The sequence below is a fragment of the Lampris incognitus genome, chromosome 10 (assembly GCF_029633865.1).
Source record: "Lampris incognitus isolate fLamInc1 chromosome 10, fLamInc1.hap2, whole genome shotgun sequence".
Classification (NCBI taxonomy): Eukaryota; Metazoa; Chordata; class Actinopteri; order Lampriformes; family Lampridae; genus Lampris; species Lampris incognitus.
Genome location: NC_079220.1, coordinates 15,686,594 through 15,712,596, shown reverse-complemented (window position 1 = coordinate 15,712,596; position 26,003 = coordinate 15,686,594). Strand labels below are relative to the sequence as shown.

Below are 26,003 nucleotides of genomic sequence, written 5' to 3'. Positions count from 1 at the left end.
ATTTGCTTTGGGTCTCACGGGATCCCAATCCCAATGCAGTCCTCCAATTCGAGAATAGACTGTTACATTACTGGGACGCCCCCCCCCCCCAAAAAAAAGAAAAAATGTGGTTGTCTTTTAATCATTTTGAGTTGTTTATCAAGTCAAAATTCCACACATTTGTTGGTTGGAATTTCATGAATTTGAAAGCCTTTCTCAGATTTGTATTATTATGAAATCAATACTTGACTAAACAAATTGTCTTATCACATCACTTAGGACTCTGGAAACGAATTTTTGACTAAATTATTAATTGATTAATTGAAAAAAAAATCAGTAGATTAATAAATTGTCAAAATAATCCTTAGTTGCAGCCCTAATAAGTATTCACACACTTATTAACTTGGTGCGTTAAAGTATTTATTTAGCCAGACTGCATTTTCTGCTTCCACACCTGCTAGTAACTCACCCACACACATCTGAGCTCAACGTGATAGACGGTCTCTTTTTGGCTATGCTCAACAAAGTTTTTGGCACCAGATCATGAAAAAAAAACAAAGGCTCTGCTTGCTAAGGTAGGCTACATACAGGCACTTTTGAGGAATTTTGACACAATCCCAATTCTCAGTTCAGTTCCCTGTCTGTCTTATATTGCTCCCTGCCTTTCTTTTTTTTTTGCCTGGACATTTGTGTAACATGACTAGATATAATTTGTTCTGATTGCATGAACATGGCACCCCAAAGCATTCCCACCCATAGAACCCCGATATTCTCAATCAATAGCACAATGTTTCCCTCCTGTACCCCTGTACTCCCCATTTATATTTCCATGTCCAGCTCTTAATCCTTTTCTAATGTATTGATCAAATTCAGTTTATGGTATCTCCTGAAATGCCATAGGTCTAGCATCCCCCCACACCCCCTTTTCTCACTAATTGTATCCGGCCAATTTCCGCACTCTTCTGAGCTGTCCTGGTCGCTGCTGCACCCCCTCTTCCGATCTGGGGAGGGCTGCAGACTACCACATGGCTCCTCCCATACACGTGGAGTTGCCAGCCGCTTCTTTTCACCTGACAGTGAGGAGTTTCGCCAGGGGGACGTAGTGCATGGGAGGATCACACTGTTCCCCCCAGTTCCCCCTCCCCCCTGAACAGGTGCCTCGACCGAGCAGAGAAGGTGCTAGTGCAGCGACCAGGACACATACTCACATCCGGCTTCCCACCCGCAGATATGGCAAATTGTGTCTGTAGGGACGCCCGACCATGCCGGAGGTAACACAGGGATTCGAACCTGCGATCCCCATGTTGGTAGGCAATGGAATAGACTGCTACGCTAGGCGGACGCCCCAGGTTTAGCAAATTGATGTTTGTGTGTGTAATAAATTTTGTGCTGAATCACACTGAAAGTTTGATCATGGATCTTTGGTATCGTCCATTCAGCGGCCAGAGGACAAGCTAATATTTGCTCACATAGTCGTGCTTTGATCAGTGTGCATGTGTTTCAGCGGTCAGACATTACCTTCTCTGCCCTCAGTCTGTCTGATATCCTGTTGGTCACACACTGAGGTCATCCTGCCCCTGAGGTCTATCGGCTCACATGACTTCTTATCTCTTAATATCTCCCAAACTCCATGAGACATTTTTTTCTTACAAATACTGATGTGTGGGGAACATGTGGGCTTGCTGTGTAGCCTAGGTTTAACAAGCACATAGAGCATTTCCACTTTCAATGTTAACGGCTTGATCTGCAAAACTACTGTTCAAAAATTCTTAATCAGTTAGAAATAACCCTTGGGAATTCTTTGAAAGTGTGTGCCTTTTTGCTGAATAGCCACCTGCTATGGGGCGTTTAATACTGTCTTTGGAAAATTGCAGGGAGGGTATACATGACCGAAATCTTTAACAGCTCTGTTTTTGCGCTTTGAGTCGTGCTTTTCAATTGCATCTGTTTTGCGCGTAGACTGGTGCATTTGTGCACAAGGGTGTGAAATTGCTGACTGTCAAATAACTGGTAGATTCTGTCTGCCGAGCTTCACCAACTACCAGCCGCTTTGGCAGGAAGCCAGCCATCATTTGGAGGTGATTTTCTGGTCTTAAATTCTGGATGGGGGCCAAAATGCAGCTAATGAATTTGTGATAAACCACCTGCAAAGAGGCACTCCTGCATGTGTGTGTGTGTGTGTGTGTGGACCGCACTGAGATCTCTGTGACTGAGAATCTTGGAGATATCTACATCTCTCAAGATTGTGTTTAAGACTATAGCCGGCTCAAGTTGCGATCTCCCTCTCGGTTTGAAGAAGGGCGGGTGGGGTCTTTCCAGCCCCGTGTTGTCTCTAAAGGAACTTCTTTTGGGTGACTGAAATGTTGACTGGGAAAGCAGAGCCCTGCCAAGTTTCGTAGGGGGAGGCTGAAAGAAGTCCTGCAGGGTTGTTGTACCCTCGGTGTACATTTTTCATAGTTTGTGGTTGAGAAGATTGCATTCAGAATGTTTACTTGATAGTGTTGTGGTATTTTTTTGGTCCGATGCTCACTTCTAGTGGAAACTGTTTTTTTTTTCCCCGACCCCCACCACACACAGACACACACACACACACACACACAACCAGCTTTGTTTTGTCACGATCACATGAGCTGGTTGATTTTTATGTTTTACTGTGTAGTTGTATTGTCTTTTGGTTTGCGTTGCATCAGTCGGTTGGTCTTGGCGGTTGGAAAAAGAGCTCATATGAAATTGTTTTTTCTTCTTTCTTTTTTTTCAAACTGTAAATGAGATGTTTACTGTTCTCCGTTGGAGACGGGTGGTATTTATTTATTCTGCATTGATGTGCTGTAGGCTTCCTCCTCGGTGTGGGTTTCAAGGTAAGAACGGTGCAGTTGTTTTCTTTAACCAGATTACCAACGTTTCCTGCGTAATGACATGTGTTGGTTCTGTCCACCAGTTTCTGTCTCCCTTTATTGGAAGGCATTCAGTCAGTCAGTGGGGCGGTCTGATGAAAGCCAGCTGAGGAAATAGACTCTGATTCACCTTCCTCATTCACTCTTCTCTTCCCCTCTTCTGCCTCATATTTCCTCACTTGCTCCATATCTCTCTCTCTGTCTCTCTCTGACTGTCTCTCTTTCTGTCTGTCTGTCTCTCTGACTCTGTCTCTCTTTCTGTCTCTGACTCTCTCTGTCTGTCTGTCTCTCTCGCTGTCATATGTTTTGGGCATAGGGATATGGGGAGGACACTGCCCCCTAAAACTTCTTGCTTATAATTTTGATGATTTAGAAAATGAGGATTTTTTTTCCTTGTGCGAGTCTCTGAATGATATTGTGTCTCTCTCTCTCTTTCCATCTCTCTTATTCATTTCGTCTGTCCCTTCACTGTCAGATGTTGCTCATTAGTATTCTGAGGACCTCAGGACCTTTTTTAAATGTCCTTCTCTCTTCCTCTGGCTCACACTCTCCTCTCTTCTTTGCTCATGCCAGCCAGCTTCCTCGGAAGGACACAGACACACACAAGCCCATCAGTGCTGAGCATCAAGACAAGGTGTGTGTGTGTGTGAGATGGGAAGAGAGGATATGTTTGTTGAACAAGAAGAGCTGAAGTACAAACTGGGTGAGGATTAGGCACCAGGACAGGAAGACATGGGAAGATGCTCCTGGAAGCTGCTAACCGCCTATTAAAAGTTAACGGGGGTTTATGCGTTCCAAAACCGTGCACCTGAAGACCCGGGGTAAGAGACACATGGTAGAAATCAGTCAAGTAAGCCAGTGGGCAAAGAAGAACTGGAGAGAAGAGGAGGAAGAAAGACGGCAGTGAAAGTTGGAAATGTGCGAGAGGGAGAAAAATTGAAGGAGAACAGAATATGGGGAACTTTTAAGAGCAAGTCTGAGTCACTGAAAGAAAGCAAAAGATGACGGATGTTTAAAGGTGCTGTGTGTAATTCTATGTGTCACCTGACCTCTACCTCTCGGCAATGGGACCAACAACAACAACAACAACATATCAAAGCTAGCATGACAAATGAGTTGCGGTAGAAAGGTAGCGGACGCATGGCGTGTTAGCTGACAATGGATATTTGTGAACGCCCTCAGTAGCAGAGTCTCTTTGGGATGAGGGTGTCAAACACAACAAACCTCAGCTGGCTCAGCCCCCGTGTGTGTGTGTTTGTGTGTGTGTGTGTTTCTAATGCAGATATCTGAGGAATGAGTGCTATAGTTTTTCATTAAACAACCTCTGCTGGTATTCATTTTAAATGTAAAAGGAAGAGGGATTGTTTCTGTAGCGATGGGTGGAGTAGTTTGGCTTGTCTCATCATAGCCGGCCAGTTGCCAGACGTCTGAAGAAGTTATGTGCTTGTCTGTATGGCTGCACATGCTTGTGTGTGTGTGTGTGTGTGTGTGTGTGTGTGTGTGTGTGTGTGTGTGTGTGTGTGTGTGTTATGGGTGCTGTGTCTCCCTCTCCTTCTGTCTATGTATCTATTCTTTTCTATCCGTGTATGTGTAGATGCATGTGTATGCGTGTGTGTGCGTGTGTGTGTGTTAGTGGGTGCATTGGCTGTTGTCTGTGTGTCCAAGTTGAGGGCAATGCCGTCTGTTTGTCTGTATTCAGACCGTGAAATCGCTTTATCCTCGCTAACGCTCCCTCTCTGCATCGTCGGGCAATCACACTGCTGTGTGTGTGTGTGTGTGTTTGTGTGTGTGTGTGAAAACAGTGATTCAGTGATTATGAGTTACTGTTGGCCTCCATTGTATGTGTTTCAGGAATCTCTGGTGAGCAAAGCAGGAAATCTTTGCTTATTATACACTTCGGCCCAAACACTCACGGTTTGATGAGTAGTTCCCCTTGCACAGATCAGCACAGTAACACCATTGTGTCATTCAACAGGCTGCTCAGAGATTTAAGTCTGCCATGTTCAACTAGAAAGATGGGGGCAGGGCTAATCCCTGCCTTTTGTCTCACTGGCCCCCTGGTCTAATAAAGTAGTGTTGTGTACTTCAGGACGGCCTTGCATCTAACGGACTATCATAGGACAAATCAGTGCTCGGCTTTGACATTCCCTCCATTAGTTTGCTGTGAATTTCTTGATGGGTTTTGCCCCGTTCGTGTAGCCTTACAGGGTTTTAATAGACTGCTTTGAATCGTTATTTCTCGACTGTATTGAGTTTTTACTAGTTTGAGTCATTGTTCCCGAGGTTTTGCCAAGTATTGACAGATGGTCTTAAGTCTCTGTCCCGGATGGTTTCGGGGCCCCGGGTCTCCTGTCTTTAGTTTTATTGACAGTTTGTGCTGTGGAGGAGGAAGTTCCTGGTGGGGCATGCTGGGGATTTGTGGCTATCCTCCCCTTAATGTTTCTGTCCACTGCTTTTTACATTTGATATTGTGCGAGCTAGCTACATGCTAGCTTGCACACAATTGTTAACGTAGGAGTTATTAAGTGAATAACATAACTAACCCAGTCATCGACCTGGCGATCTGGCTATTGTTTTCCGAGTAAGGTTGAAATCAGGCTGAGCATTACTCTGATCACTCCCCGTTCTGTCAGTTTCCCCAACTCTGCCGCCCTCCTCTCACCTCTGACTAATGTGGGAAATTGTAAATATGCAAACGAGTACTCCACCCTGGAACATTTGTTGCCTTCTAATCACATGGCTCAAAAGGAACCAATTCAACAGATTACACCACTTGGCCAACGACTCCACTGGAACAGTTGTCAGTTTAGTGCCTTGCTTAAGGGCTCATAACACCCCACCCCACCCCCAACGCGTGCACATGCACACACACAGAGCTAGAGGAATGCGAACTACAGCTGTCCCCGGGGAGGCAGTGATGACATCACCATTGGGGAACCCCCCCACCAGCTGTCCTCTGACATCACCAGGAGTGTGTGTGTGTGTGTGTGTGTGTGTGTGTGTGTGTGTGTGTGTGTGTGTGTGTGTGTGTGTGTGTGTGTGTGTGTGTGTGTGTGTGTGTGTGATGGTGGGGTTGAGTGACTGGGAAGCCACCTTGAGCAGAGATGCTTTTTTTCTGTCCTGTTTAATTTTTTGTAATTATGGATGCTCCCCATCCAATGTTCTGTCTTTTTCTATTGTCTCTTGTGTCTGCCTGCGTTAGAACTGCATTGCAGTTTATAGAAAGAGGTGGACTGGGATGGGGACAGCGTGGTTTGATAGAGTGGTGTTTCATGGTAGTTTTTAAGCATAATGAAAGACATATTCACAGTCAGACGAGTATTTTGTTTTTGTTTTTAAGATATACAAGTGAAGTTTGGAAGAAGAATGGAAGGGAACTTTTTTGGGATGGGTTAGATGGGTGTTACTCGGGACTGGACTGGGATTCAGCCAGACGGACAGATAAACAAACGCACACACCCCATCGGCATCCATCTGTTTCATAGCGCAATCTCATTGCCCTCTCTCTGCTCTCTCACTCCGGCTGTAGACCTCGAGAAGTTTTCTGTGACTGTGTAGAAGTCTTCATAAGCCTCGATCTTACCACATCCAGACTCGCTCACCCTTTTAACACTGCAGTGGGATTATTTTACCTCGAGATTTCTCAAATTTGCTGTACTTTGGTTTCTTTAACGTGTCTTTCTAACATCTGTTGAACAGTCTCTCAACTTAATTTGCCATTCTCTTACTTTAAAAAAGCTATTCTCTAAAGAGCTCTCTCTCGCTCTCTCTCTTGCTCACTCTCGCTCTCTCTCTCTTGCTCTCACTCTGGCTCACTGGCTCTCTCACTCTCTCTCTTGCTCTCACTCTGGCTCGCTCTCTCTTGAGCTCTCTCTCTCTGTCTCTTGCTCTCTCTCTCTTGCTCTCACTCTGTCTCTTGCTCTCACTCTGGCTCTCACTCTGTCTCTCTCTCTGTTTCTTGCTCTCGCTCTCTCTGTTGCTCTCGCTCTCTTGCTCTCACTCACTCTCTTTCTCTCTTGCTCTTACTCTCTCTCTCTCTCTCTCCCTCTCTCTTTCAAAACTGGTTAGTAATTTTTAATCCCTCTTTCAAATCTTTTTTTTAAAATTTCTTTTCTCTCTTAAGTTCTGTTCAGTCTTGGCTCTTTTTGTTTAATCTTTGCTCTCCCCTTATTGTTAGTGAGTGAGAACAAGCTATCTCTCTGTCTCTCCCTCTTTCCTTTATTTTGTTTAACGGCTCAAATTTGCCTCTCGGGCTCGCTCACTCAGACCCTTTATAAATCACCTCCACCTCCCCAATTCAGAGGTATGTGTTTATTGAGGTAAATGGAACCTGGGGACAGGAAGTGACATCACCAAGGAATGCCAGCATATAGTGCTCCCCTGAGCCTCCTGAGAAATGGAGGGATCCGGGGAGGGATAGAGGGATGGAAAGAGTTGGCTGCGAGAGAAGGGGAGAAAGCTGGAGGTTGAGACTTCAGGATGAAAATGGAGGTATAGCGAAGAAATAGGGACACAGAGAGGGGAGGGACTGTTGGACAGTATATTATATAAAGAGATAGATCCTGGCAGGATGGAAGCGAGGGATAGGGGAAATGATGGAGAGGAAGCGAGGGCATGGTATGAAGGGAGGAAAGACAGAAAGTAGCAATGGCATTGAGTGACTAGAATAGATAAATAAAAATTGACTTGACTTCCTGTCCCTGCAGGGCTATGATGGAATCGAGAGAGAGAGAGGGGGGAATGGTGGATGTGCATATCACAGCGTGATGTGTGCATGTCACACTATGCACACGTCAGTAAACATGTGGGTTTGTTTTGTATAGGATAGAGGAAAATAGTATTGAATCGACCAGCATTACAGAGTGCAAAGAAATGCTGCCATTTTGCTTTTGTCTGTGTAGTCGACTACAATAATACTTAATAACGTTTCTTTTATCAAAAATGGGTAAAAAGACAAAAATGTTGATTGAAGAATAAACCCCGGCATAGCACCCCATGAGAGGCTGTGCAGAGAGGATAGGTGAGTGTTTATGCAGAGGGGGGAGGTATTGGTGGATGGGCAGACACTAAAGAGCTGAGGAGGGGGCGCAGTGTATCCATGAAACAGGGCGAGGAAAAGAAAAAATCTGATCGAGAGAACGAATTCGCGGTGAAGGAGAGATGTGAAAAAAAAACCAAGAAGGAATGGACCAGGAAAGTTGGTAAAATGTTCACCCGGCCACGAGCAAACTCAAAGCCCCAATTTTCCTTTATTATGTATTTTTAATCAGCGTGCCTACAGGCTTATGTAAGCTGTGCACTGCAGAGTGGTTGTTTGAGCTTCCCAAGTGTGTGTATATGTGCGGAGTATAGTTAGTTGCTAGCGGGTGTGTGCCAATTTACAGTGTAGCCCGATTTAAGCCTTGTTCATGTGTACATGGTGTCACGTTTCTTCAGTGCAGCCTGCATTTTTGTTAACTCTGCTTGATTTACTGGGCTAACAATGGGTGGATTCCTTAAATGTCGGCACGCAAGCGCACACACACACAGACACACACACACACACACACACACACACACACACACACACACACACACACACACACATAAGTGCAGTAGTTTTCAGCTCCTGTGTGTTTTTAATTACTGTGATCTGGCCTATAATGTTCTAATTTCTCCTCTGTTGTTACACTGCAGAAGTATTTCTCTAGTTTCACTAGACGCAGTGTGGTGAAACCGACAATTACAAGTTAAACCAACCTTAAGCGTCTCTCCCACCCTCTGTCTTTCTGTCTGTCTCCCCACAGATCTCTCTCTTTCACTTGGAAGAATCAGTTTCGAAACAGGGATCTGAAAACTTGCTGGTCTGTCAGGGTATTGCTCCTTACTAGCCACTAGTTGGTGTTGGTGTTGAGAGCAGGCTTGGACTCACTCACGGTCTCACTTAGTCTAAGTACCACACTGTGTGTGTGTGTGCGTGCGTGCGTGCGTGCGTGCGTGCGTGCGTGCGTGCGTGCGTGCGTGCGTGCGCACGCGCAGCCAAGTAGTCACGCACACAGACACCAATGCGTCATATGCAAGGCTCTGCCACAACTGTGTAATCACAGCACAGACATGGTGTGTTTGTGTGTGTGAGTGGTTACCTTTTGAGCTCATGGCATGCCAGGCCCTTCATTTGAACCACATCTATGACGCTTGTTAAGAATATTTCAATCTAGGCACATTCTTTTGCACAACGCGTGCAAGACTTCTGTGAATGAATCCTCTTTTTTTTTTTCTTCCTGCATAGGCCAAGTGGGGATAAAAATCCTAGCCCTTTGTAGGTGTCATACTCAAATCTGAGAGAGTCCAGCAAAGGGAGAGTGGGGAAATATGACAAACTGGCATTAATAAAGGAAGACTTCCTGTACAGTATACCAATATGTTGTGCTGTTGTGTTTTCCTTGACGGGCTCCTCTTAGCTATGGAGCTCCGGGTGTTGAATTCACAGGCTTGCACAAAGAGACTGCCGCTGTCACACAGATCCACTTCCTACCCGAACAGGTAAGGTCCTTGGTAAAAATGTTTATTCTTAAAATTATTATTCCTGAGCGTCTGGGTAGCGTGGCGGTCTAGTCCGTTGCCTACCAACACTGGGATCTCCGCTTTGAATCCCTGTGTTACCTCCGGCTTGGTCGGGCGTCCCTACAGCCGCAATTGGCCGTGTCTGTGGGTGGGAAGCCGGATGTAGGTATGTGTCCTGGTCGCTGCACTAGCGCCTCCTCTGGTCGTTTGGGGCGCCTTTTCAGGGGGGAGGGGGAACTGGGGGGAATAGCGTGATCCTCCCACATGCTACGTCCCCCTGGCGAAACTCCTCACTGTCAGGTGAAAGGAAGCGGCTGGTGACTCCACATGTATCAGAGGAGGCATGTGGTAGTGTGCAGCCCTCCCCAGATCAGCAGCGAGGGTGGAGCAGCGACCGGGATGGCTCAGAAAGGGGGGGGGGTGTTTGTGATTCCTGTTGGTTAAATTGGCTTGATTGCGTAATTTCTTGCTTGGACAAAGTACTGTATGCCCTGCTCTGTGACAGGGCCGCCTGCTATCGCTACTTGATGACAACACAATTCACCTATGGGAGTTGGTGGCCGGGGCCCCCAGAGAAGTGGGAGGGGTTAAGAGAGAGGGCGTGGTTTGTCTCCAAGAAGTGGGGAGCTACAACCTCCCAGGGAGACCGGGCATTGAGAGCTGCAGGTACGTGAGTGCATCTGTACTTTTACTCCATCTGTCTATCCCTGTATTTGTTCTATTGGTTTGTATCTTTGTCTGCGTGAAGGGGGGCAAATTATGCTTCAAATCCAGTGGTTCCACAGAACACAAGTTGGACGTTGCCTTGTTCAGATGTTCAGAAAGTCAAATGAAACGGGCCGTGTTATTGATGCCATAAAAAATTGTTGACCTTCTGTATTTGGATCATTCAGAATTCAATTTTGACATATTATTTTTCCGTCTTAATTCTTCTCATCTGTATTATTAATCCATCCTTATCTTCTTTACATCTGCTTTTCTTCCCCCAGTGCCACCCGCGTAACTGTCCTCCTCCTGCTGAGGCCATGTGACCTTCTCTGTATTGGAACGGAGGGAGGGGGTGTATACTTCCTGGATTTGCCCTGTCTCTCCCTGAGGGATAACCAGTCACTGCTGCAGGACCAGGTCATGCAGAGGTGAGAGATTCTGTGAGTGTGTGTACAAAGGTGTCTTCCAGAACGGCGAACAGAACATGAGCCTAAACCTCAATGCACAACAGCAATCACAAACTTTTTTTTTTCCCAAACCAGTTTTCAACAGACAATCTATCTCAACAAAAAGTTAAAATTGATCTTGAGTCTGTTGAAACTTTTTTTTTTTTTTGCCAGATTGAGCCTGTTGGCTGTAGAACAACAGATCATTTATGCAGATAATTTATGTTGTGCATGTAGTTGAAATGCTTAATGAACTAAAAAAAAAAAAAAAACTCCAGGAAAAACAACTATGAAACAATGGAGGATTGCTTTGCCAGGGCCACAGCCTTGTGGGTGTTTGTATGTGTGGGTGTTTTTGTACACATGCATGTGAGTTCCAGATTGTGTCTAAATACATATGTGTCAAACAATAAAATCTGGGCTCCACTGATAATCTTATATTTAATTCTGCTGCGCCAGACAATGGATAATTTAAGTTGCAAAACTTTATTTTTTGTTCTCTTTGAAATATTCAACACTAAATTGGGTGGCTGTCTTTATTTATTTATTTATTTTTATTTTACTTTGTCACGTCACCATTGTGATTTGCATAGCTCCATTCCTCTGTGCCAGTGTTTCCCAATCTAGTCCTCAAGGACCCCCTATCCTGCAGATTTTCAGTTACCTTGCATAGGTAGCCCTGCTTGTACTTACTCAACCAGTCATCTCATAGCACTTAATTATGCAAGGTGTGCAACATCTGACATAATCCATTGCTCATTGGTTGAATAACTACAAACAGGTAAGGTACCTATCCAGGTTTGCAAAGAAAATCTGCAGGATAGGGGGTCCTTGAGGACTGGGTTGGGAAACACTGATCTGAGCTATAGTGTTGGAAAAGTAATGAAAGGGGCACCCTTTCAAGGCCCTATGAGTCTGCTTGCTTGGCCTTCCTTGCGCTGTCATTCTCTTCAATCTCAGACGGTCACAGTATGTTTTCTTTTGAACGTAAAACACTCCAGTTTCCTCCACTAACACCTCCAGCTGTGCATGTCCGTAAAACACACAAATAATCCCTCCTGACCCTAGCAGCAGTAGTTGTGTCAGGGTCATGAAGTTCAAGGACCGTGGGAAAACTTAGATCTTCTCCACACTGCTCTGAGAGAGATGGTGGGGAGAGTACAGCTAAGAGGAGTTTCAGATACACATGAAAATGTCACTAGTTTGAAGTGCATCGCTCCAGGTAGTATTGCAGAGTACAAGATATTGTTGGAATCAGAAATATGTTGGAAAAATATAGCCATTCTGAATATTTGCTATATTGCTATGTACATTCATGGTACTGAGTAGGTTGACCGTTTGGGTAAGATTTTAACAATTCTATCTATCATAAGGCAGTAGCTCTAAATAGGGTTAAATGCATGAAATAAATTCTTGTTTCTCATTTCTTAAAGGTAGAATGCATAGGATTTTCCTAAAAAATCAGTGTATAGACTCATACATAAATAGTCCCGCTCATCATCACTTATGACCCACTTGACATGTGTGGCGGTATCTACATTTGTGAAGACCCTGTTCTTTTCCTTTATTTTCTTATGTTTCTTATTTTGCTGTGTACGGGACATTTCTGGGCGTTAACCTTTGGGCAGCAGGACTTTATAAAAACGTAGTGACCAGGTGCCAGTAAGGACAGACAGTAAGCATGCATCCAAGAGGAAGCCATGACAGTGGCGGACATGATGCTGAAAAGATGCAAATATAGCGAGGCAAAACGCCAGGCAGACAAAGGTAATTAAAAACGAGAGTGAGGGGCGTCCGGGTAGCGTAGCAGTCTATCCCGTTGCCTACCAACACGGGGATCGCCAGTTCGAATCCTCGTGTTACCTCTGGCTTTGGCGGGTGTCCCTACAGACACAATTGGCCATGTCTGCGGATAGGAAGCTGGATGTGGGTATGTGTCCTGGTCGCTGTGCTACCCTCTCCTCTGGTCGGTTGGGGTGCCTGTTCGGGGGGGGGGGGGGTAGCGTGATCCTCCCACGCGCTATGTCCCTCTGGTGAAACTCCTCATTGTCAGGTGAAAAGAAGCGGCTGGTGATTCCACATGAGAACATCAAAGGAGGCATGTGGTAGTCCCTGGATCGGCGGAGGGGGTGGAGCAGCGACCGGGACTGTTTGGAAGAGTGGGGTAATTGGCTGGATACAGTTGGGGGGGGGAAGGGGAAAATTCTGACAAACAAAAAAAACAAAAACTGAGAGGGAATCTAGGGTTGGCTTTCCCCCGCTGGAGAGCACTGAAGGAGATGATGGGAATGAAGAGCAATGCGGAGTTGGCCTGTACACTGGGATGTGTTCTGGCAACTGCGGTCAGGGGGCGTGCCCTTCTGGTGTCGTTGAGCCAGAGAAGAGGAGCCAACTTTGAATGTTGTGTTTACAAACTGCAACCGACAAATCCTACTTGTTCTACTTTTAAGCTAAAGTGATGTTTGGAATAAACATAAACGAATTTGTATATCATCATCATCATTTAAAATACACCAGAATGCCGCTTGATGATGTCAAAAAAAAAATCGAGGAGAAAGTGCGTGCTTTGTTGAAATGCAGCAAAAAAATGGATATTCATCACGAAAGAGAAAAGAAACCACAATAGTCCATGGGCCAGAGCCCAAAATTTCCTATTTCGGTACACTCAAGGTGGCAAAACTTACTTATAATTTTTGAAAGGATCCATGTCTGTAGATGATATTTTGGTATGATAACCATTCCTGAGTGGCAGCTGTATCACAGTTATCAGCTCATGAAGTTAACCACCCCCTAAAGTAAATTGCATTTTAGACGCTGGTGCATATCCTGGTTTAGCCTCATGGTCAGGACATTTTTCAATGTTCTATAATATTGTCTTTGGTATCATTTTAAAGGGGACCTTCTTAGCTTTCATTCAAGCCCTGTTGTGGATATTTCTCACAAATATAGAGGTCACTTGAGCTCTTCAACCCGTCAATAACACACATCTTTCTGCAATGTTCGCCTAAACTATATACTTTCTTTTAGCCCTGTGGCATCGAGGAATATCAGGGACACAAAACACAAAAACTGGAATACTCACAGGACTGTAAAGATTCAGGAAATGTATAATATACCCATATTATTTCATTGTGTGAGGTGATTGTGAACCTTAAATTAGAAGGGCATTATTACTAAGAAACTAACTAGACCAAAGCCAGTTAGTCCATGGGTCAGACCAGATATCGATATCACCCAAGGTGACACAACTTCACTGGTGCCATTTTATTTGGTACACTAACAGAAGTAAAATAATACATGATAACCTTTCCAAATGAGCAGCTATTTCATTTTTCTTTCAGGAAACCTGTTTCTGTGCCTCTCACGATTGTGTATTTGCCCAGATTTTTACAAATATAGCATTTCAACACCCCTGGTACTGATTAGCCTAGCTTAAACTCTGGGACAGTTCTTAGTTGGCCAACAACCAAGGATAACCAGTACTGTGTACTTCCATTCATTGTGCTAAGCTAGGCTAACGTGCAGCCAGATAGCTTTCTACTAAACACATATAGAGGAAACTGGTATCTATCTTCTTGTCTCACTCTGGAGAAGATTGTAAGCTAATTTCCCATAATGTTAGCATGTTCTTTTAATGTATATGTTAATATGATTAGTTAAAGTGGCTACGAGGAACTTTCATCTTGTGTTGATTTTAGCGGCCTCATGTGGACAAAATACAGCTGTTGCATAGCAACTAGGTAATGTATCTATTTGTGGCTATGTAAGATAAATAATGGTAATATGACGCTGGTGAAGCAAAGTAAACTTTGTTTTAGTAGTGTTCATACACCTAAGTTACATGTATTTGTTTGTATGTGGCAGGTGAAAACTGACTGAATATGGCCACTGGTGACCAAGCAAGTTTTTACCAAATACCAAAGCGCCCACGGGTGGAGTGCATTATCCACTGTTCTGATGATACAGATAAGCTGGTTTCACTACAAAGTGTCGACTCATGGAGAACTCTGCTCAGGGCAGCTCAGATACGAAATCATGCACCAGTTTTGAAACTGGCAAAAGACATTCCTGAGGGACAGATTCCATCAATCTACTACCACAGAAAGTGTCGCAGTATCTTCACTATGAAGCAAATTCTTGATGGCCTCCTTGCAAAAGAAAAGAAAAGTTGTGTCTCTGCTGAAGAGAAACAATCTAATAGAGTAGCTCGACATGCTCCAAGTACATCTAGGACTTATGATGCAGAGTGCATATTTTGTCAGAAAAACAGCAAATATTCCAAGAGACAGAATACGAGAGAAGTACTGGTGCAGTGTTGAGAACTGCGAGCTGATGCAAAGATCAGGAGTGCAGCCACAAAGAAAAGGGACAGCAGAATCCTTGCCATTGTGAGTAGAGACCTTGTAGCAGCTGAAGGGCACTACCACAGGTCATGCTATAGACTTTACACCAAAGAAGAGGTTTCCAAAGGAGAGGTTGCCAGCAATGAAGATGATGATGCTGCAGCCCAGTATGAAGCTGCTGTGAATAAGGCATACAATGAGCTGTTCCTCTTCATCAGGATGGAGCTTTTTGGCAATCCTCAAGTGATGACAATGACTGATCTCTCTTCTAGACTGGTAGCTTCAATGAACTCCCAAGGCATTGCCCAAGTCAAGGAATCAACCAAGAAGCACATAAGGCGAAACCTGGAGAGTGAGTTTGCTGGAGCCTTGCAGATATTCCCTGATGAGAAAGGAAAATTCCTCCTCTATCCCGATAACTTGTCCATGAGGGAACTTGCCAAAGAAAATCAGTCTCTCAAAAGGGAGCTGCAGACCCTGAAAAGTGTCAGTGCACAAGATGTTATAGCCAAAGCAGCCATCAAATTGAGAGCAGACATTAAAAGTCAAGATGTTCCTCAAACCTGGCCGCCTGAAGTCAAACCAGAAGCAGAATGTCCTACCATTCCAGAGTCGCTCATTATCTTCCTGTACTCTCTACTCACAGGCTCAAATGATCCTGATCATGCATCCCAGAGAGTGCAGTGCCTTCTGCAGTCATTTGGCCATGACATAGTATATGCAGTGACATGTGGAAATACCAAGCCTTCCAAGCACATTGTTCTGCCATTCAGTGTCAAATCGTTGACAGGAAATGTAGAGTTGATAAACATCCTCAACCGACTTGGTCACAGTGTGTCCTATTCACAGATGGAAGAGATCAACACTGCCCTGTGTCTCCAGAAACTCTCATCATCAGGGAGTGGCATTGCCCTTCCAGCTAACATCCATCCTGGCATATTCACAACTTTAGCCTGGGACAATATCGACCGTCTTGAAGAAACTGTCAGTGGTGAGGGAACATCTCACAGAGTCAATGGGATTGCTGTGCAAGCAAAGCCAGTCAACCCACTTCCTGTCCAACCCATGCCCACTGTTCCCAAAACAAAGAAGAGAAGCATTGATGGACCCCCACCAATGTTACCAACTTACAATGCTGGACAACGGGTAGGGCCACCACAAAGCAAAAAGTCAGATGCCGATACTGCAGCCAATACTAAGCTTGCCAGAGAGAAAAACCTTCTTTGGGTCCTAGCACGCATGTCACAACAAGAAGAACAGTCAGTCAGCAGCTGGACAGGCTTCAACATCCTGACTCGAGGAGAGATGACGGTCATCCCCGACAATATTGGCTATCTGCCTACCATCAATGCTCCAGCGACACAAATGTCTACTGTCAACGAGGTGCTTAACCAGTCACTGAGCATCATGCAGTGCTTAGGCCTGAGGAAGATTGTCTGTGTCTTTGACCAAGCCCTGTATGCGAAGGCTGTCGAGATCACATGGAAACACCATGACAAGTTCCATGATATCATCGTTAGGCTTGGGGTATTCCACACCATCTGCACACTGCTGGCAATAATAGGAAAGCGTTTCCAAGATGCTGGACTCAAAGACCTCTGCATTGAGTCTGGCATGATTGCAGAAGGCTCAATTGCTGGTGTTATGGATGGCCGCAAGTACAACAGGGCAGTGCGACTACACAAGCTCCTGTATGAGGCTCTCATGCGACTGACCTTGAATGGTTTCCTGTCCTGGTTGGAAGAAACTCACAGGAATGACATGGTTCACCTGAATGAGACACTGAAGACCATTGACAGCCTTGGGAAAGAAGTCTCACAACATGCTTTGAAGGAGGTCCTTGAGAACAGCTCTTGTACACGCATCATGGATCTATTTGAAGTTTACCGTGAGTTCCTTAGAGGTGGAAACGGCAGCCTCTCGAACTTCTGGATGTCCTATTTGGACATGGTTGAAATCTTGTTGGGGCTCATCCGAGCATCCAGAGAGGGAGACTGGATGCTACACTTGGCTAGCATTCGAGCAATGATCCCATGGTGCTTTGCTTATGACAGGATGAATTATGCACGCTACCTCCCCTATTACTACGCCCAGATGTCTGAGCTGCCCATCACACACCCAGATGTGTACACAGAATTCATGGAAGGAGGCTTCTCAGTCCAACTGGGCTCCACCAATCCCTTTGGCCGAATCCCTGTTGACCAAGCTATAGAAGAAACGGTGAACAAAGACACCCAAACAGCTGGAGGGACAAAGGGATTCAGCTTGAAGCCAGGAGCTGTGACCAAATATTATCTCACAGCTGAGTATAGAAGCATGTACCTCAGACAGCTGAGAGACCTGACAGGTCAAGGCAGGTGCAAATGGTCTCATCCAGATCTACAGAGTCCAAGGATCAAGAGAGATGAAGCTGATGTCCAGTCTCTCATGGACCTTATGGAGAATAACTGGCTCAATCCTATGTCCCCTGATGAGATTGATTTGGTTAGCCTCTCCACTGGCAACATGGCTCCACCTGATGTGACCATAGATCTCTTGAGAGCTCTTGAGAAAGGAGAAGAGGCCTACCAAGCATTCCAGCAAACAAGGTTAGATGCAGACCCACCACCTGTGAAATTCCACGACAAGATGACCAAGCAAAGTCTGAAAACATTCTCCAATGTCAGCACAAAACAAGCTCATGGAAAGAAAGCACAGGATGTGGTTCTGAAGGCAGATAGAAACCTTTTCAGTCACATGATCCTGGTGGCTGAAAGCAGGAAGGTGAATCTGAAGGATGTCCTTGCCTACCCATTGGTCCACTACCATGGGCACTGGCAAATGCTGATGGGTCCTTACGAAAAACAAACAAGGCTGCACTTGCCAGAGAGCTTGAAAAGAATGTATCTCCTGCAGAAGACATCCCAATCCCATCTACTTCCATCATTGATGGGATGAGCCTGGTCCAAAAAATGAATGGCAACAACAAAACCTTTGCACAGGTGGCAAAGTCAGCCTTGACCCAGGTCCTCCATGAGGGAGCACAGAGTGGGAGGATTGATGTTGTTTTTGATGTCTATCACCAGACTTCGATCAAAGATGCTGAACGACTGAACCGGGGAGGAGACATCACTCTCCAGTACAAGAATCTTGCAGGGGGACACCACGTCCAGCAGTGGAGAAAATTTCTGTGCAGTTCCTCCAACAAGACCAGTCTCATCAAGTTTCTGGTGGAAGAGTGGAAACTCCCACGATACAGAGCTATGCTGCATGGCAAGGTGTTGTACATGACCTGTGAGGAAACCTGCTACAAGTTGACAGAAGATGGGTGTGAGGAAGCAGCAGAATTGCACTCCACACATGAAGAAGCTGACACCCGTCTGCTCCTGCATACATTGCATGCAGCAAATGCGGGCTCAAAGTCAGTTATCACAGCTGAGGACACTGATGTCATAGTGCTTTGTCTTGGCTTCCAGAAGGACATCACCTGTCCCATCTACCAGAAGTGTGGGACTCAGAACCGCACACGGTTTGTCGACATCACCAAACTGGCAAGTTCACTTGGAGACAGCATCTGTGACAGCCTAATTGGCTTACATGCCTTCACAGGCTGCGACACTGTCAGTGCATTCGCTGGTCGAGGGAAGCTGAATGCCCTGAAGATAGTGAGAAAGCACACTTCCTGCCAAGAGACTTTTAGTCAACTGGGACAGACATGGAATGTGAGTGATGAGCTGTTCCAGAAAATTGAGCAGTTCACCTGTCGGATGTATGTTGCTAATAGCAGCACTGCTGAGGTGAACAAACTGCGTTACCAGCTCTTCTGCACCAAAAGGGGAGAGGTTGAGTCCAGCCAGCTGCCACCATGTAGAGACTGTCTCTTTATGCATGTTCAGCGAGCCAACTATCAGGCAGCAATATGGAAGTGCTGTCTGCAGGCTAACCCTGTGGTGCCAAGCCCTACTGAGTATGGATGGACAGACGATGAAGGCAAGCTGGCCATTTACTGGATGCGCTCCCCACCTGCACCAGATGTGGTCTTGGAAATGCGAACATGCAAGTGTGTGCATTCATGCAAAATGCCAAGCTGCATGTGCCTGTCAAATGGACTTCCATGCACAGACATGTGCAGGTTACAGACCTGCAGTAACCAAAAACAGCAGGATGGTCCAGAACTGGACTTTGAACTTGGGGAGTCAGATGATGAGAGAAACGAGCAGTTTGATGAATGACAGTGTGATGATTCTGATGGTATTACTGTGGTAGTAGTCTATTGATGCACAGGATGTTGATTCTGGACTTGGTTACCCAGAGCTTGATAACAATAATGTAACCATATTCACATATACCCATTACCCTACCCATTACCATTACATATACCCACTAATGATATGGGATTACATGTATCATTGACTAAGTATATGTAAATGTCAATGTTGTTTAAAATATTAAAATAGTTCATTACCTCACTATGGTATTCCTTTTTATCATGTATTTTGATTGTGTATTTAAACAAATGTATAGAGACCAGTTTGTGACCTAACTGGCTTTGGTCTAGTTCTCATTTAAGGCTCACAATCACCTCACACAATGAAATAATATGGGTATATTATACATTTCCTGAATCTTTACAGTCCTGTGAGTATTCCAGTTTTTGTGTTTTGTGTCCCTGATATTCCTAGATGCCACAGGGCTAAAAGAAAGTATATAGTTTAGGCGAACATTGCAGAAAGATGTGTGTTATTGACGGGTTGAAGAGCTCAAGTGACCTCTATATTTGTGAGAAATATCCACAACAGGGCTTGAATGAAAGCTAAGAAGGTCCCCTTTAAAATGATACCAAAGACAATATTATAGAACATTGAAAAATGTCCTGACCATGAAGCTAAACCAGGATATGCACCAGCGTCTAAAATGCAATTTACTTTAGGGGGTGGTTAACTTCATGAGCTGATAACTGTGATACAGCTGCCACTCAGGAATGGTTATCATACCAAAATATCATCTACAGACATGGATCCTTTCAAAAATTATAAGTAAGTTTTGCCACCTTGAGTGTACCGAAATATCGTCTGGCCCATGGACTACAAGTGATATTTGCTCATTAGTTGGTTCACATCAAAGAGTGGGACACTGCCCCGCTGATGTGGATCGGAAGTATGTTGATACACAGACTGTATTGTGGAATGCCGGTAAACACTGACAGTGACAGCCTGTCTCAGTGTTCGCGGCTGTGCTCTCTTCTTCTCTGCTGTGATTCTCTGACCAGTCGGCTAAACCTTTCATTAACTGGGCTCGTTTAGGGAAGTGGGCAGATTTAAGGTCTTAACAAGGCACCAGATATATGTGTGTGTGTGTGTGTGTGTGTGTGTGTGTGTGTGTGTGAGAGAGAGAGAGAAGGGGGCTTTAGACACTGAAGCTTTGTACTAGCTGCCGGAACCTGGTGTTCCGGTCCGAATCTCCAGTGATTGCACACACTGACATACACGTGCACGCGCAGAGGCTCATCACCGGGGCTCTGCAGCAGGATGCAGGATTCCCTAAAAATACTCAGACCGAGGACAGAGGAAAGGGAGAGACGGACACAATGGAATGCTTTGTTGGGAATGTTTCTGCCTCCTGCTTCCGGAGAGGATCTTCCTCCGTGAACTCTACCAAACCAGATAGAAGACTGTGTGTTAGAGAGCGAAAGCGCAAGAGAGAATATCTCTATAGAGCTGGTTCTACTTCATCTGTAGCCAAGTTCCCAGACAGCTGCATCATGCTCTCTTCTTCCGTCCTTCTTTCTCCTCATATTTAACAATATCATGTCCCCTCTCCTCTCTCTGACCTCCTACTCTACCTCGTCTGTCTACCCCCTCTGGGTCCTTCTCGTTCCTCTCCCTCCTCTTTCCTCGTCCTTCTCCCCCTGCTGTGAGGAATCCTCCAGCATCCTGAGGGTGTGTCCTGCTTCACATTCCAGTGCTGCCTTTGGAGGAACGTTTCTGCTCCCGCTTGGTGGTGGTGTTTTTGGTTTTGTTGTTTATTGTTGACGTCTGTGGTGATGGTGTTCCAAGAAGTATATGTTCCATAGTTAAAAGGTTTAGACTCGTTGGGTTTAGCGAGTCAAATCATTTTAAGTTTTTTGGGGTTTTTTGTCCCAGGACCGACTGTCTCAGGCTTTTTGGGAGGATATGTACAAGGAGTTGGAATCTCATCATTTCTGTGCACTTCTGCATTCACACCGCATTACCAAATGGATACTTATTAGCCATAGATCTTCCCTCTAGTCTTCACACTGCCTTCCAACTCTTTGACTCAGTGTCCAGATGTATCGGTGGAAAAAGCCTATTTTCCTCATGTCTGGCCTCCCCTGAGCTTTTAGGACGTGAAAAAAAATGAAGAGAGGTCAGGGTTCACTGATCAATCTTAGGATTAGATTTCATCCCATTGGATTTTAACGGGACAAAATGTTGGCATGGTCATGGGTAATGTTGTTGTCAGTCTGCCAGAGAGCCGCAGTACTACTTGGCTCACTGGCGATAAATGAATTCTGCAAAATTTATACCAGCACCTTGTTAGGCTCAACACCCGGTAGTTAGAGATGTGGTCTGACTTGCTCCAGAGACATGACTGCATGATCCATAGGGATCCTAAGGGATCAGAGTAAATACAGCTCCTGTTTTTGCTCACCACCGACTTAAAGGATAATGGCCAACACCTCGAGCAACAGTACTCATTGGCTCATCAAAGATCCATCCCAACCCCTATAATGATATGAAAAGGCTTTATTTTAAAAAAATCTATTTGAAGATGTTATTCCATGAACCATTAAGTGCTAACCAAATGATTAGTACATGATTTAAGACATAATGCCTTTAGGCATGGTTCCATAAATTCCACCTCTATGTATGTAATAGGAGTAAAAGTTTTCTAGGGATTGGCTCAGACGTTTTCAGAGATTTTTGTGAGTGTAAAATCCTCTCAAATGAGCCCGTGTTCAACCCATCAAAGGTCCACAGATAGATGAGACAAAAAGACATGCATGTTCGGGTTATTACTCTTGCCATGCCTTGGTCAGGTGGCACAGACAGGACAAACTGGAGTTGGGCCCTGGGTGCTGCCCGGCGGCTGCCCACTGCTCCTAGCTACACAGCTAGGATGGGTTAAATACAGAGAAGAATTTCCCCACAGGAAATTGATAAGGTATATCAAAATCAAAAAATCAAAATGATGATTATTTAGATGTCTAGGTAGCATAGCAGTCTACGTATTTGTTGCCTACCAACAGGGGCATCGCCAGTTCGAATCCCCGTGTTACCGCTGGCTTGGTCGGGCGTCCCTAAAGACACAATTGGCTGTGTCTGCGGTCGGTCGGGGCACCTGTTTTGGGGGGGAGGGGGAATTGGGGGGGATTGCATGATCCTCCCACATGCTATGTCCCCTTGGCGAAACGCCTCACTGTCAGGTGAAAAGAAGCAGCTGGTGACTCCACATGTATCAGAGGAGGTATGTGGTTGTCTGCTCCCCAGACTTGGCCGGCTCGGAAGAGTGGGGTAGTTGGCCAGGTACAATTTGGGGGGGGGGTATTTATATTAAAGGTCTGCGAAAAGACTACATATGTTTTATTATGAGTGATGTTGTTTTTCAGCCTTCCAGAGGACTACAGGTGTGGCAAGTCCCTGGGACCGGTTGAATCTCTCCAGGAACACCCACAGCAGCAAGGGAAGATTCTGATTGGCTACAGCCGAGGCTTGGTAGTTTTATGGGATCTCGGCAAGCGCCACGCTGACCACTTCTTCCTGGGCAAGCAGGTACCTGGTCAAAGAAGAAAGTTAAGAATATGTTGACCAACTTTTGTGTTACTTAAACATATTGATGAAACCTTAATGCTGGACCTACTGTGCCAGAATCACCCAGGTGACATTGGAGCGTAGCTGTTTTGCATTTGAATGTTGCCTTTTTTTCTTTCATTGTTACTTGTCATTGGGCTCAGTGACATTTACTGAAACAGGTCACAAAAGTTCTCAAAGAAATGTCTTTGTTGAAATGTAAAAAACTAATCGGGACACAGCAGTAACAGATTCATAATCTACACACAATTTCTGAAAAATTAACTTTTGCTTTCACGTTTTTTTTTTTACTTCCAGAAAAATAGGGGAAGCTGTGGACTGGCAAACATGCAGTCATTGACACAAGTGGTTAAAAAGCAGTTTAGGGGGTCCGGGTAGAATAGCAGTCTATTCAGTTGCCTACCAACACGGGGGTTGCCAGTTTGAATCCCCGTGTTACCTCTGGCTTGGTAGGGCATCCCTACAGACACAATTGTCTGTGTCTGTGGATGGGAAGCCAGATGTGGGTATGTGTCCTGGTCGCTGCACTATCGCCTCTTCTGGTCAGTCAGGGCGCTTGTTCGGGGGGGGGGGGCTGGGGGGGAATAGCGTGATCCTCCCACGCGCTACATCCCCCTGGTGAAACTCCTCACTGTCAAGTGAAAAGAAGCGGCTGGCGACTCCACGTGTATCGGGTAGTCTGCAGCCCTCCCTGGATCGGCAGTAGAGGTGGCGCAGCGACCGGGACGGCTCAGAAGAGTGGGGTAAATGACCAAGTACAATTTGGGGGGTGGGGAAAGCCACACAAAAAAAAGCAGTATAAAGCTGAGATTCTGAAGCTTGTGAATTAGGTCTCATTGCTGTTTGTGGACATTTGTTCAGCTGACAATGAATTTCGTTTCCTTCTAATGCCCTCAAAATGTTAACTTCTGCAATATTTGATTATAGTGTCTTTTGTGTGTGTTTGCTCCTTTGCAGCAGCTGGAGAGCCTGGTGTGGGAACGTTCTGGAAACTCCTTTGTCAGTTCCCATAGTGATGGAGGTTATTCCGTGTGGGCTGTTACCAGTGGTGTCCTCTGCACTCACCAACCAGTGTCCTGTACCATTCCATATGGTAAGACTTACACAAATTATACAGAGTTACTCCAGAAATGTCTGTATTACTTGCTCAGGCGTTGCACTACAAACTTTCATACTTGGTTATAATAATAACCTCATCCCTGTAGAACTGTTCAATAGCCCCAAAAAGCAAATCAATATGAAGCTCTTTTAAATTGCCTCTCATGTGAAGGTGCATTTTACCTTCCTGGGTTCAAGGTGGAGGTGGGATTACATCAAGGATCGGCTCTTAGCCCTTTCTTGTTTGCAATGGTGATGGACAGGTTGACGGACAAGATCAGGCAGGAGTCTCCATGGACGATGATGTTCGCGGATGACATTGTGATCTGTAGCGAGAGTAGGGTACAGGTTGAGGAGAGCCTGGAGAGGTGGAGGTATGCACTGGAGAGAAGAGGAATGAAAGTCAGTAGGAGCAAGACGGAATACCTATGCGTGAATGAGAGAGAGGACAGTGGAATGGTCATGATGCAAGGAGTGGAGGTGACAAAGACATCTGAGTTTAAATACTTGGGGTCAACTGTCCAAAGTAACGGGGAGTGCAGTAGAGAGGTGAAAAAGAGAGTGCAGGCAGGTTGGAGTGGGTGGAGAAGAGTGTCAGGAGTGATTTGCGACAGAAGGGTATCAGCAAGAGTTAAAGGGAAAGTTTACAAGATGGTTGTGAGACCAGCTATGTTATATGGTTTGGAGACAGTGGCACTGACGAAAAGACAGGAGGCGGAGCTGGAGGTGGCAGAGTTGAAGATGCTAAGATTTTCACTGGGAGTAACGAAGAAGGACAGGATTAGGAACGATTATATTAGAGGGACCGCTCAGGTTGGACGGTTTGGAGACAAAGCAAGAGAGGCAAGATTGAGATGGCTTGGACATGTGTGGAGGAGAGATGCTGAGTATATTGGGAGAAGGATGCTGAATATGGAGCTGCCAGGGAAGAGGAGAAGAGGAAGGCCAAAGAGGAGGTTTATGGATGTAGTGAGGGAAGACATGCAGGTGGCTGGTGTGACAGAGGAAGACGCAGAAGACAGGAAGAAATGGAAAGGGATGATCCGCTGTGGCGACCCCTAACGGGAGCAGCCGAAAGTAGTAGTAGTAGTGAAGGTGCATTTTAAAAGAACCCAAGAGGTGATCGATGGTTTCTATTTTTACTTACATACATTTTCACCTTTGTGTCTCGCTTGCGCTCTCTCAATTTTTCACGTGTCTCCTCTCGCTCTCCGTCTAGTTAATCTCCCTCATGTGCTCTTGGTACTACCTTCTGTTTTCACCTCTGGACCCTTGAGAAGACTGGAACATTGGGTTTGATAAATAGTGACTTACTCTTTTGTAACACAGTAATTCATCGTTGTCTGTCATAGGCCCGTTCCCCTGTAAGGCCATGAACAAGATCCTGTGGAGGACAACACAGTCGGGGTGAGGATCTCATTCATCATGACAGCATCTTGAAAACTCAATGGCCATTTGATTCCTATGTTTCAGCAAACATTTAAGAAACAGGCAAGCATGAAGCAGCAACAGAGAAATTCTCCCCTTAGCTCTGTTGAACAGATAGGAAAATCTTAGTGCTGTATTCTGTTTTACCAATTTGTGTGGATTTCATGACTGGTGTGACTGGATGCTTTTGACCACTGTGCCCTTTGCTCCCCCCCCCCCCCCCCTTTGTCGAGTTGAAATTGCAACACTGGCTTCGTATTGCCTCAACACAAGGGCTGCTATGGAAATAACATGACCAACGGAACAAATAATCTGTGCACAAACACACGCAAGCACACTCATCTCCCCTCTTCTCTCCAGGTCTCCAGTTCTGTTGTACAGTGGGGGGATGCCCAGGGCCAGCTACGGAGACCGCCACTGTCTGTCCATTCAACAGGACAAAGACCACGTCACTCTAGACTTCACTTCCAGGGTCATTGACTTCTTCACTGTCCACAATGTGGACCAAGAGAAAGGTGAGGGCCCCAGCAAACACAAGGGCGTGCATCAAAAGCATTAACCAGGCAGTTTGCGGTGGTTTAAACTATGGGGATGGAAGAGAGATCGGAGAAGCAGATAACTGAAAGCTTTTGGGAAAATTTGGTAAGGAAAATAAGAAACATGTTTCCCTGGAGCAGTCAATGTTTTGGTGCGTATGAGCAAGGCGCTTGGCCTCTTGTAGCTCACCTGCAGCTGCTAGATGGCAAATGACTT

General features: G+C 45.4%; 1 protein-coding gene across 1 annotated transcript in view; it reads left to right on the top strand.

Annotated features, from left to right (window-relative positions):
• llgl1 (LLGL scribble cell polarity complex component 1) overlaps window positions 1-26,003 on the top strand; it is a 54,217-nt gene that overhangs the window by 8,732 nt on the left and 19,482 nt on the right. The window contains 7 exon segments of the mRNA XM_056287792.1: window positions 9,314-9,395; window positions 9,922-10,082; window positions 10,406-10,552; window positions 22,523-22,685; window positions 23,682-23,817; window positions 25,175-25,229; window positions 25,611-25,765. Coding sequence (XP_056143767.1) covers window positions 9,314-9,395; window positions 9,922-10,082; window positions 10,406-10,552; window positions 22,523-22,685; window positions 23,682-23,817; window positions 25,175-25,229; window positions 25,611-25,765 — 899 coding nt within the window.